This window comes from Tenrec ecaudatus, chromosome 18 (assembly GCF_050624435.1).
Source record: "Tenrec ecaudatus isolate mTenEca1 chromosome 18, mTenEca1.hap1, whole genome shotgun sequence".
Taxonomy (NCBI): Eukaryota; Metazoa; Chordata; class Mammalia; order Afrosoricida; family Tenrecidae; genus Tenrec; species Tenrec ecaudatus.
In genome coordinates, this window is record NC_134547.1 from 57,358,907 (window position 1) to 57,372,262 (window position 13,356).

Sequence of the window (13,356 nt, forward strand, 5' to 3'; positions counted from 1 at the left end):
CAAAAGAAAGCCGTTCGAGATGCGGGGGAGAAGAGCCTGCAGCGGTTCTGGTTGAGAGGGCAAAGATAAAAAGACATCGATCGAACCTAAGCTCGGACTGCGAGCCCGTGGGGACAGGGGCATTTAGGTCACACGCACATTGTATCCTAGGTCTGACAGATACATTTGTCCGTTGGTGCGTCACGCGAAAAGCGTGACGCGGCGATCGCTCCAAATAGGGTGGCCAAGGGACCTCTCTAAAATAGCATCTGGGACCACCCCCACCCACACCCCCGAGGGTGGGAAGGCCCTCCTCGCTCCTCTCCTCCCTCCTCCCCCTTGGGGAAGCGTTTCTTGGAAGGAAAGTTCCTTGGGAGAGCTAAAGAGCAGCAGACACTGGCGCGCCGCAAGCGCTCCAATGAATCAAGTTCGGTTCTGCCGGGTGGGAGGATAGGGCGGGGCGGGGGCGGGGCAGGGGCGGGGCGAGTCAGGAACAGGGGTGGAGCGACCGTTGCCGTGGGGCGCATGCGCACCAGCCCGGGCCGCGGTGCCGCGCATGCGCGCGCGAGGGGCGGGAAGCCGGGAAGAGAGGCGGTTACGATCGCAGCTCGACGCCCGGCAGAGCGCGTCTCCGCGCCGACCCAACCGCACGGCAAGTGCGGCAGCTGGGCGGACCCGCGCTATGCCGCCCGCGCAGCCGCGGAGGCCGGGGACCCCCCAATCCCAGCCCAAGAACTATCGCCCCTTCTGCTTAAGCGTGAAAGGCCACGTGAAGATGCTGCGGCTGGTGAGGAGCGGGTGTGGACGGGGCCGTGTCCATAGGATGCCAAAAGCCCCGTGTGTTCTTCTGTCTTGTCTGTCTGTCTCCAGCGGGGGCGGATGAGCCAGTGAGCAAGGTAAGCCCGGGCTTGCTTGTGCTGACTTCGCAGTCTGTGTTTGCCTTGCCTACTGGCTCCTCCGTCCCGGTCGAATTGTATGTTGGAAGAGGCTTTGATTCTGTAGGAAGGGGCTGAAAGTGGGACGGGTGCCAGCCTTGCCTAGAAGCCCAATCTTTGAGGTGAAAATCAGGTACATTTTCACCTCAGATTAGTTGCTAAGCACAAGCAAACTCGTGTTTACCTTATTGTTGAAGAAGGCATTCTCCACCACACCTGGGCGATGAAGGCGAGGAAGAAGACCGGGTCATCTCTCTCAGCGAGTCCGTGGCCCACCCACCAATCAAAATCACCGGATCTGCACGAATGGCCCACCCCCAAACTGATATCGGTTCCAAGCAAGGAGGAAGGCGGAGCATCAGATGACCAGGAACTCTGCACCAAATCCTGAAATGGTTCCCTGAGACTTTTGGAGACCGTGAATTATCACTTGGCATCAGGGAAAAAAAATGGTGATGGAATTGGAGAAAAGAAACTGAAGGGGAAATGAATAAGAATGGTTTTCGATCTTAAAATGTTGATAAGTAGAAAAGGGAGTGGAAATAAGGTGAGAGTTACAGGAAAATGAAGGTCCCTTTCAGATGAGGGAAAATTTCATATTGGAGAACATTATAAAATACACTGGTCACTTGGGAAAGTGCCTGCCCAAGCAGTAAGGTGTCCAGGAATAGAACAGCACTTGTCGGTGTAGGAGACTCCAATTTTAGGTGGTGGGGTAGAACAAACTGCATCTAATATCCTTCCTACCTGAGAGTTTGTGATCCTGGGAAATAACTACATATCAGAATGCCTAAGAAGCTGCTCAGGCGTTCAAGCAAAAAGATTACTTTTGGGGGAGGGAGGGGGGGGAAAAAAAGAGGACCTGATGCAAGGGGCTTAAGTGGAGAGCAAATGCCTTGAGAATGATTGGGGCAGGGAATGTATGGATGTGCTTTATACAATTGATGTATGTATATGTATGGATGGTGATAAGAGTTGTATGGGTCCCTAATAAAATGTAAAAGAAGAAAAGAGAAAAAAAATGATTAGGGCAAAGACTGTACAGATGTGCTTTATACAATTGATGTATGTATATGTATGAACTGTGAAAAGAATTGTATCAGCCCCAATAAATTGTTCTAATTAATTAATTAATTAATTTTTTAAAAAAGATTACTTTTGGCTGAGAGGAAATAATCACAGAAATAGCCTGAAGGGCAGGACTTTCCAGGAGCACTGGAGGAGGGATGGGGTTTTGTGAAGCAGCTTTTGTTTCTGATATTTTAATTGCTCCCACAATAGTTTGAGTATGTCCAAGCTCTGGACTAGGAATTGCAATGACAAAGAAAGCAAGACAGTACCCAACCCAGGAAGCTCTTCAGTCTCATGAGGGAGACAGACATATGAGCAAATAGCTATGACAGGTGAGAAGATGGAGAAGACACAGACGAGGCATCTAACCCAGGATGGTGGGATAGCGAAAGGTGTCAGGAAACTATCCCTACAGGATCCTGGAGTACAGTGGGGCGGGCGGGGGGGGGGGGCATCCTAAGCAAAGGCAGGAAGGCAAACACCTGTATATTTTGTACAGCCAATTATAACCAGTTGAGTCTTGCCTTGTTTAGTCATTTAACAGATTTTCTGAATGGCTGCCACGTGCCAGGTACTATGCCAGGCTCTTGGGCAGATTGCTAACCAAACAAAGACCCATGCCTATGAGGAGTTTGTATATTGGGGTTAGGCCGGCATGGGAGACACAGAACAAATGAGTGAACTAGAAGGTAGTACGTGCTATGGAGCAATAGTAAAAAGTAAAGGCAAGTAAAGGAATGTTCAGAGTGGGGCTGGAAGGGGGAACTACAGGTGGGTCATCATCAGGAGTAATCGGGTCAAGTCTTGTTGAGATGACATCTGAGCAAAGACTTGAAGGAGGAGGAGTTATTAGACTATCCAGAGGAAGAGTATTTAAGGCTTAAGGAAATTTGCTGCAAAGGCCTTGTGGTGTGACTTCCTGAATAGTTCAGAAAGGAGCAATGAAACCAATGTGGCTGGGGGAGAATGAGGGAGGGGGACATAGTGGGAGATGAGAGGGGGGTTGACTGAGGAGTACATGATCTGACTTAAATGGTTTTTAAACGTACACCAGCTGCTGGGTTGAAGATAGATAGGTAAAGGGAGGGGAGGGGATTGCTCCGTGGAAACCAGGTAGCGCTATGCACGAATGGGAGCAGGAGATGATGGTGGCCCAGACAAAGATGGGGTATAAGAAGTAGTTAACACTTGAGAGAAATTTTTAACAAGATTTGCCGATGAACCAGATGTGGCATGTGAGAGAAAGAGTGGAATCCAAGACACGTCCAAGGTTTTTTACCTAAGCACCTGCAACAATAGAGTTGCCACCAAGGGAGAACCTCAATCCTGTGGATGAAACAAATAGAGGAAGATTGGAAGCTGAATTTTGGATTTAAAGTTAGATTCAAAGTGTTTATTAGACATCCAAATAGCTATGCTGAATAGGCAGTTTGTACATATGTACCAGACTGGATTTGGGGAAAGAGAACTGGGTTTGGGAGATAGAAGGAGTGTCATGGATTGAATTGTCCACCCCACCTCCACCCCCAGCTTGCCTGGACCATGATTCTCAATGGTTTGGCAGTTAGGTAATGATATGATTTCGGCAGTTAGGTAATGATATAGTCACTCCCGTCGTGTGTTCTGATGTGATCAGCCCATCAATAATAGAGTTTTAGCCCTGAGCTGATGTTAGGGCCATGCCCTGGGGTGTGACCTGCATCACCTCTTCTCTTACAAGAGATAGAAGGAGAGAGGAGCAAGCTAAGGAGGGATGTCCCACCATCAAGAAGTAAGAGCCCATAGCAGTATGTATGCTGAAGGTCGAGATCCCCGCTCAGCAAACCTCCTAGACCCAGGAGAAGATGGATGTCAAGGGTTGGCCTTCAGAGCTGCCGGAGAAGAGAATGCTTTCCCCTGTAGCTGGCACCCTGCATTCAGCCTTCCAGCCTCCTAAGAGTGCGAGAGGATCTGTGTCTGTCCACTAAAGCCAGCCGTTGCATTTGTCTGATAGCAGCGCTACATAACTCAGTCAGGGAGCCAACGCCCTACCAGATGCGTTCATTAAGAGGGGTCAACAGAGGAGATTGCCACAGAGGGCGTCCTGCACTCAACATGAAGGCCTCGGCAGAAGAGGAACTAGCAAAGAAAACAGATGGAGCAATTGGGGAAGTAGAAATCAAGATGGAAACCAAATGAAGAAACTTGAAGCAGTGATGGGCATCAGGATGAGGACTGAGAGTTGACTATTGCCATCATCTTGTGGATATTTAAAGTACGAGGCGAGTCTTTATTAGAGTAGAAGGCTGGGACTAGACAACAGACAACCATTGTAAGAGGGAAGCTGAGTTCTAAAGACTAGAGGGAGCCGTCTAAGAGTTTTCAATAGAGATACACATTTGCATTGCAGAAGTTTCACTGTAGTAATTTTGTGAAGAGCAAAGCTAGAGGACTTAAGTGGGAATAACCCAAACCATGGTCTTTTCAGTTGCATCATATGCGTGTGAAAGCTGAACAGTGAATAAGGAAGACTAGCGAAGAAGTAATGCCTTTGAGCGATGCTGTTGATGAGGAAGATTGAAAGTACCATGGGCTGCCAGACAAACAAACATCTGTCTTATACTTTGGACATGTTTTCGGGCATGACCAGTCCCTGGAAAATGACATGGTGTGGTACAGTTCGGCAAAAAAGAAGATCGAGATGAATGGACACCGTTGCTATGACAATAGGTTTAAGCCTAGCAACGATTGTGCAGATGGCGCAGGACCAGGCAGTGTTTCCGAGTTCTGTTGTCAGCAGGGGGGTCACGATGAGTCAGAAGTGACTCAGGGGCACCTAACAACATCTTTGCCAAGGTAGTTCAGGGGAAAAGATCAGTGCTAAAGATCAGTAGTTGTAGACATGAAGAGAAGAAGGCAGGGATTCTCAAAATGCTTAGTCATTCAGTGAGTGGTGCCTGATGACTGATCTGTTTTGGATAGGAAGAAGGGTGCTCTTAGCTGTCTAGCTCGAGAGAGAAGGCCGACAGTGGTAGCTTCACTTGAGGTGAGTGAACAAGGTGGAAATGGGTAAGTTCGGATCAGTTTGGGGCATTGGGAATACAAGATTCTGAAAGCTAATCCAGATGGAGATCCTAAATGGCTGTGTATGTGTGAAGTTGGGATCCTAGGGCTGAGATAAAGATCGGAGTTTGTGGAGCAGGCTGGGGACAAGCCCAGAGGAATGCTGCATTTTCAAGGGATCTGTTAAAGGAGTTGCTGGGTAGGGGAAGGAAGCCCATTGGCCAGTAAGTCTCTGAAGGATAAGGATTGAAAGTGTCCATTATATGTCGTCATTCTGAAATCGTGGCTGATCCTGCAGTTTGCTTAGCCTGGTGACGACATCAATAGGATGTTGGTGGGATATGTTTTAAATAACTGAAAGCAAAGGACAGGCTTAAATGTAAGCACTTTACAGAAATGTAAGTGCTGTGATATAAATCGGGAGACACCAGTGGTACAGAAATCACTGGGAATTTTAAGAAAATGGTGTCAATACCAGTGCCAAGTACTGCAGTATAGAAAAGTTACACCTTTGAGTTCATGATTCTTAGATGTGAGAACTTGGTTTGTTAGACTCAGTGCAGTGATTTGAGATGGCACACTGCTAATAATAATTCTAAAGCATGGGTTATTAATTAGGTACATTTACTAAGTAGTCACACTGACCACTTCCAACGTTTAGGAAGCCTGGTAGGGCTTGATCAAGGGCAATATAGCCGAGAGGACTTACTGAAATCCAAATGAAAACTGAGCATGATAGTGAGACAAGAGGAAAGTAAAAGAAAATACAGGAAAGAACTAGGAGGCAAAGGGCATTTATAGAGGTCTAAATACAGACATGTATATATGTATATTTATATAGGATGGTGGGGAAATAGATCTACGTGCATATATTTATAGTTTTAACATTAAGGTAGCAGATGCACATTGGGCCTCTACTCAAGTACTCCCTCAATGCAAGAACACTTTCTTCTATTAACCTGGCATTCCATGATGCTCACCTTCCCAACATGATTGCTGGAGACAAATGGGTGCATAGTGAAGAAAGCTGATGGTGCCCTGCTATCAAAAGAATTAGTGTCTGGGGTCTTAAAGGCTTGCAGGTAAACAAGCAACCATCTAACTCAGAAGCATCAAAGCCCACATGGAAGAAGCACACCAGCCTGGGTGACCATGAGGTGTAGAAAGGACCAGGTATCAGACATTAAATAACAAAAAATCATATCAGTGGGTGCCCACCTTCCCGATATCATCACTGAAGACAAATGTGTGCATAAACAAATGTGCTGAAGAAAGCTGATGTTGCCAGGCTATCAAAAAATATAGCGTCTGGGGTCTTAAAGGCTTGAAGTTAAACAAGCAGCCATCTTGCTGAGAAGCAACAAAGCCCACATGGAAGAAGCACACCAGCCTGGGTGATCATGAGGTGTCAGTAGGGTGGGGTATCAGGCATCAAAGACCCAGAACAAAAAAATCATATCATTGTGAATGAGGGGGAGTGTGTAGTGGAAACTCAAAGCCCATTTGTAGGCAGCTGGACACCCCCTTACAGAAGGGTCTCGGGGAGGAGACAAGCCAGTCAGGGTGCAGTATAGCACTGATGAAACATACAACTTTCCTCTAGTTCTTTAATGCTTCCTCCCCCACCACTATCATGACCCCAATTCTACCTTACAAATCTGGCTAGACCAGAGCATGTACACGGATACAGACAAGAACTGGAAACAGGGAATCCAGGACAATAAAACCCTCAGGACCAATATTGAGAGTAACTATACCTGGAGGGTGAGGGGAGAAAGGGGGAACCAATCACAATGATCTACATATAACCCCCTCCCAGGGGGATGAACAACAGAAAAGTGGATGAAGGGAGACCTTAAGACATGAAAAAATAATTTATAAATCATCAAAGGAGGGTGGGGGAGAGGAAGGAAAAAAGTGAGAAGCTTATATCAAGGGCTCGAGTAGAAAGAAAATGTTTTGAAAATGATGGAGGGAGGTGGGGGGGATGGGGGGGTGAGTGAGAATCTGATACCAAGGGCTCAGAAAATATTTTGAGAATGATGGCAACAAATATATAAATGTGCTTGACACATGGATGGATGAATGGATTGTAATAAGAGTTGTAGGAGGCCCCAATAAAAAGATTTAAAAAGAAAGAAAAAGAATAAGGAGCTGGACAGAAAAGGAAATGTAAATAAAAGTTGCCGGAAAGGACTTAAGCCATTTATAAGTACACAGAGTTGGGAGAGAAACTGCCCGCCCCAGGGCAGCCACAGGACTCTTGGGGCCCGCCAGCTCATTTTGTCCCCCGTGAGCAAGTCTCTTCAAATGCGTTTGGAGACGAAGTCACCTGGGTTCCATGAGTTATCTGCAAGCGTTTTCTTCCTCTCCTCAGGGCCCTCTTGAATTGTGATTGTGCTGAAGAGGAGCATATACACGTGTCACTGTCTTAGCTAGTCGACGTCATCATTGTTTTTCGCCAACAATTTGCCTTAACGCCCCTCTCCGATATTTTTTTTTTGAATGGCCGCATCACACATCTTAATTTGGCAGTCATTCCAAATGTCTGAGACTAGGAGTGATCAAAGGGGGCTGGCAGCCAGAACGCTGCCTGTGGCGAGCAGCTCAACAGGAAGGGGAAAGCGGAAGAGTGGTTTCTGCGGGGGGGGGGGGGGGGGGGGGGGGGCCGGAGAACAGGGGAGGGATGTGGAGGGGTGTTGACGAGCTGTCGGCTGAAATGTGTTTACAGGGCGATGCGAGAGCGCGTGCGCATCCACTTGAGTCCACCTCGTACATGGCTGGGCATGAGGCAGAATCCCATGTCTTTAGTTCTTTTAGAAATGCGTCTTTTTACGGATTAACATGGCATTCAATAATAACTGAGTCGTGTTTCTCCCCCCCCCCCTTACAGATCCTAACGGTGACGTCCATGACCTTCTTTATCCTGGCGCAGGCCCCTGAACCGTACATCGTCATCACTGGCTTTGAAGTCACCATTATTTTCTTCTTCATAGTTTTGTATTTATTCAGACTTGATCGATTGCTGAAATGTTTATTTTGGCCTTTGCTTGTAAGTGTTCAGTTTGACCGTCAAAAATCTCCTTCCTTTTCCCAGAATTTAGGGAGGCATTTGAATAAACTCTGTGCTCCGGGCTCGGTGAAGAAACTCTGGTGGCGCAGGGGCTAACGCTTTGGGCTGCGATCTTCAAGATCAGCAGTTCGAAACCGACTCCCGGGAAACCCACCCGGGCAGTTCTCCCCTGTTCTGTGGGATCACTATGAGTCATCACCGTCTTGATGGCAGTGAGGTTGGGTTGGGAATTTGGGGTCCAGTGATGCTTGGTAGGCTCCAGATGGAGGGAGCCCACCGCCACTGCGCTCTGTAGCCCATGGGGGCAGGGCTCCGGGAACCAGGGCCGCCAGAGAGCAGAGGTGGCTCATGTCCCCGTAGCTGCGGCTACCCTGTGGCTACCAATGCCCCTCTGGGTAGGTCTGCTAAAGGCATTTAGATTTGGATAACGTTACTATGAGTCAGAATCGAGTTTGAGGATTCGAGGGCAGTGAGTTTCGACTTGTGCATGTTGATAAAAGCAGAGAGAGTCACTAAGATTAAGGTTACCTCTCCTTTCAGTACATGTTGCCAGGAGCTCAGAATTGGGGAGAGAGAGAAGCAGGAACAGCAGCGTCTCTACCTCCTGCCGTCCACCTCTCAGATCACAAAATGGAAAACCAGCTGGGGCGATTGGGCTTAATCAAGCACAATTTCATGTTCCTTTGAAATGTCTTTCATCAACACTAAGTCACTGTAACTCATCCCGAAGAAGTCTCCGTAGGATCATATAGCCTGGAGCCTGCCATACTCCTAGAATTAAGAATAACGGCCCAGTGGAGGATCCAGATGGTTCCAAAACCTCTCCAAATAGGCAGATTCAAGACAGTTCCACTAGTGTACACCACCTCCCGCTTTTAAGTCTTATCTGCTGCCTCCTTTCTCCAGAGATCTCCCTCCTAAGTCCTCCTCCTGCCCAAACCCCCTTTGCCTGTACTGGTGACCACCATCTTTCTCTGCTGTACTGGTCTCTTCCTCATAAAAGGGTAGAAGACCCTAGAATCAACCTAGGTCAACCAACCAAACCACTGCCATTGAGTCCCTCCAACTCAGATTCCAAAGGAAACGCCCCAGGATTTCTGTGACTGAAAGTTGGTACAGGAAGAGACAGCCTCACCTTTCTCCCTTGGAGCGGCTGATGGGTTTGAACCTGCTGCCTTTCCTGTGGCAGCCCAGTGTATAACCCACTCCACCACCAGTGCTCTTTAACCCAGGACCGTTCGTCTCAGTAGCTCTGACTTTTCTTTCTGGTGTCGTCATGAGGTGCCATCAAGCCAGTTCCAGCCCATAGCAACCCTATGCGCCATAAAAGGAAGCTCGACACAAGGCGGCACCTCCCAGTTGTTCCCACGCCGGAGCTCATTGCTCTCTTCCTACGTTTTTCCCTTGTCCCTTTGAACACCTACTTTGCTAAGCTACCCACATTTTGAAGTTTCATAATGTGGTCACAGTGCCTTTCTACCGATAGTTATTTATAAACATATATAAACCACCAAGGATAAAGGCTTTTTTATTTCCTCACATGTTACATCCATTCGAAATGTAAGTTACACACCTTAAAGCCACAATTTAAAAAAAACAAACTATTTCTGGAAATGAAAGCTTTATCATTAGAAAAAGCCATTGAGAATCCCCGCGTTCTGTCAAGATGTATGTTCGACAGAAGGAGCCCTGGTTCCGCGCTTGGCTGTTAAGTGGAAGAACAATGGTTCCAGCCCACAAAAAACCCTGGCAGTGGACTCCCATCAAACCTGCCTGGGAAACCCTATGGCGAGGCAGTTCTGCTCGGTCAGAGTTGTGTGTGGAATCCCCTCCAGGGACCCACCTCAGGACCACCAGCAGTGTTGGGCCTTCCTGGAAGTCATCATTTTCACACTTTTCCTGTCATTAAGTGTACCTTCGTGGTATGATAAAGTTACTTATTTTCACTGTGTACAACAGTTTTTACATTATGAAAAGTGGGTATCCAGCTTCCCAATAGATCTATTTCTCCCCCAAACCAAACCCACTGCCATTCCATCTCAGCAACCCCAACATCAGATATTTGAAACTGTTAAGTCTTTAAGGGAGCACACAGATGCTGGGTCTGAACTACTGACCTTGTGGCTAGCAACCCAGTGCCTACAATTTTCACATAATCCACCAAATATAGCATTTACTTTCTTTCCTAAACTAATAAGTTCTCCCTCCAAGTGCATTCATGTTAAAGAACGAAGCTTGTTAAGTAAATGTTAACAAAGAAGTGGACAAAGAGAGCCCATAGGTACCACTTTCAACCAATGAACGATACAGGTGGCATCTTACTGTGTGGCATTTTGCTTTCCTGAAAGGTGCACCCATTAGTGTAACAAAATGGAGCTTACCAATAAAGTCGTTCCCAAATGTGTGTGTATACTGTTGTTGTTTTTAATAAGCATTGCTTGGTCATCTTCCTATAAAGCTAATATTTGTATTCTGGGTTTTCAGGATATTATCAACTCTTTGGTAACAACGATATTCCTGACCATTGTATCTGTTTTGGCACTGATTCCAGAAACCACCACAATGACAGTCCTTGGAGGGGTAAGTGAACACCTTTCTGGATTCTTTGGGTTTGATCCGAATACAGATTCACCTGATTTTTTTTTTTAAGTAAATGCAAGACAGAAAGCAGCTAGATGGCTCATCGAGGCTGCTAGGCCTGTGCCCGGTGTGGAGTAGCTTACTGAATGACAGCGCATGGGTGCACGCCCTGATCCACATGGGGGACTCTGATGTCACACTCAGACTGCAGGGGCCACACTCGGAGGTCCCTACAGAATGCTTTCTGGAGGACTGGCTTGCTCACAAGACTGCATCCAGAAGCTCAGGAATAATCATTGTAGCCCCCGGGAAAATGACATTCGTCACAGTAAACATCCTTCAGACAACAAGAGCCCTTAGGGGCAGTGTTACCACTAGTTCTATTTCTCAGTACCCGAGCTTCCTTCCAAAAAGGATTTAAGAAAAGGCTCAAGTAGAATAAAGGTTAAACTCGCTTCATTCTAATGAGGTGTTTTTTTAAAGTCCCTGGTGAAGTTATAAAAGTTTAAAATCAAGGAGAATCCTATCAGGAAACCAAGACTGGTTACAATACTTAGCCAGGGGTGGGGCTATGATACCGCTGAAGGAGAGACAGACAGTTAAGAGTCTGTTGTTTCTTGTTCAGACCCTTCTTCAGATGGAGCCTAAGAGGGATGCTCTTGAGATAAGGGAAGGGTGGCCAAGCCGGAGAGGAGGGTGCTGTACTGACACACTGGTGACTAGGGTGACGCTGCCTCTTTGTTTTTAGGTGTTTGGGCTTGTGTCAGCCATGTTCTGTCTGGCAGATGGGGCCCTCATCTACCGGAAGATTCTGTTTAACCCAGGTGGCCCGTTTCAGAAAAGGCCATCTCTCGACCAAAGGCGCGTTTTGTAATTGTGTGTCCTGTTCCAGCTGATGCCAGGTATCAGAAAGCTTTCTGGCTGTACCCCTGACAGGATGTGAGGAGAAGGACGCTTCAGCCCTGGAACTTGCTCGCAAAGCCCCAAACCCTGGTCTACCAACCAGAAGAACATCAGACCAAAGCCAAACTGAGGCACGGTGAATCGATATGCCACCCAACTGCCAAGTTCCTCAAAAGCACTGACCGGCTGAGAATCTACCACCAACCGGAAGAGACCCAATGCAACGACAGATGAAAGCCACACCAACGGGAATGCTAGCGCCTTCTGAATAACGACCCACGCTTCCTTCATAAGAAACCGATGGTCAATTGTTTTTTTAAAAAAAGAAACCAATGGTGGTCTCAGATTTGGTGGCTGACTGTTCTTGGAAAACTTGATGTGCCTGCCGTATATGGGAACTCTTTCAACTCTCTTTGTAGTTTTGTTGAAAAATTAAAGCTATTAAAAAAATCTGTCTTTTTAACAGTTTTATTAGCACTTCATCAACCTGTCATCCAATTCAGTCCTATCAGGAAGAGTTGTACAATTCTCACCACATTCAATCGTAGAACACTTTCTTCTTCCTGTACTCATGCATTCATCTATTTTTTTCTAATCGTGGAAAAAATATACACACCAAACATTCTCCAATTCCACAACTTGTACCTGTATACGTCGGTGCCATTGATGATACTCCTCATGTTGTACAATCATCATTGATACCCAGATTATTCCATGATTATTCCATGACCATTGCCATCGACTCACTGTCCGCTAAGCACCAACTCTGTCCCCTTCACCATCGGTCAACTTTGGTTTCTTTTTCCTTTTTTTTCAGTAGTTTTCTTGATACAGTATGCACATATACACTTCCATGGTTAAATCGCTCTTCAAAATTTGTCTTCTTCCCCATTTAGCTGAGAAGCAACCAAGCCCACATGGAAGAAGCACACCAGCCTGTGTGATCACAAGGTTTCGATGGGATCAGGTATCAGGCATCAAAGACCCAGAACCAAAAATCATATTGTGAATGAGGGGTAATGCAGAATAGGGACCCAAAGTTCATCTGTAGGCAACTGGACACCCCCTTACAGAAGGGTCGCAGGGAGGTGAGGAGCAAGTCGAGGTACAGTGGAGCAACAATGAAACATACAACCTTCCTCTAGTTCTTAAATGCTTCCTCCACACCATTATCATGATCCCAATTCTACCTTACAAATCCGGCTAGACCAGAGCATGTACACTGGTATAGATAAGAGCTGGGAATCCAGGGCGGATGATCCCTTCAGGACCAGTAGTGAGATTGGAGGGAAGGTGGGGTAGAAAGGGGGGACCAATTACAATGATCTACCTATAACTTTCCCTGGGACATGGACAACAGAAAAGTGGGTGAAGGGAGATGTCAGACAGTGTAAGACATGACAAAATATAAATTATCAAGTGTTCATGAGGGAGGGGGGGGAAGGAGAAGAAAAATGAGATGATACCAAGGGGTCAAGTTGAAAGCAAATGTTTTGTCAATGATGGCAACAAATGTACAGATAGTTGTATATATGGATAGTGATAAGTTGTACAAGCCCCAATAAATTGATTTTTAAAACAATTTTTCTTCTTCCTTCGCCCCGTTTTAATCTTAACATGGGAGTTGAGGAGGAGATTGGCCAGACCCCCTGGGCCTAAGACTCATGCTGACCCAGACCCCCCTCTCCCAAGGGTACTCGGGGAGGGGCGCCAGGCCTCGCTGGCGGGCAGCAGGAGGCCAGTGTGGTTGTGGCGTCCCCTGGCTAGGCAGCG

General features: G+C 46.9%; 1 protein-coding gene across 2 annotated transcripts; it reads left to right on the forward strand.

The window, feature by feature from the left end:
* The first annotated feature begins 529 nt into the window (after positions 1-529).
* CKLF (chemokine like factor) lies at positions 530-12,033 on the forward strand. Of its 2 annotated transcripts, none has more exons than XM_075537273.1 (4): positions 530-766; positions 7,921-8,079; positions 10,585-10,680; positions 11,429-12,033. In XM_075537273.1, exons 1-4 carry the CDS (start codon positions 536-538, stop codon positions 11,552-11,554), a joined length of 612 nt encoding a protein of 203 aa, XP_075393388.1. In that variant the 5' UTR covers positions 530-535; the 3' UTR covers positions 11,555-12,033. The 2 variants fall into 2 exon arrangements, with proteins under 2 accessions (XP_075393388.1, XP_075393390.1); XM_075537275.1 differs by having other exon boundaries at positions 11,573-12,033.
* The last annotated feature ends 1,323 nt before the right edge of the window (positions 12,034-13,356 follow it).

Excerpts from the sequence above, each read along its gene's own strand:
- CKLF (XM_075537273.1), top strand. The coding sequence starts at position 536 with ATGCGCGCGCGAGGGGCGGGAAGCCGGGAAGAGAGGCGGTTACGATCG. Across the intron at positions 767-7,920 it reads ACGTGAAGATGCTGCGGCTG|ATCCTAACGGTGACGTCCAT; the intron begins GTGAGGAGCGGG and ends CCCCCCTTACAG. Across the intron at positions 10,681-11,428 it reads CAATGACAGTCCTTGGAGGG|GTGTTTGGGCTTGTGTCAGC; the intron begins GTAAGTGAACAC and ends CTTTGTTTTTAG.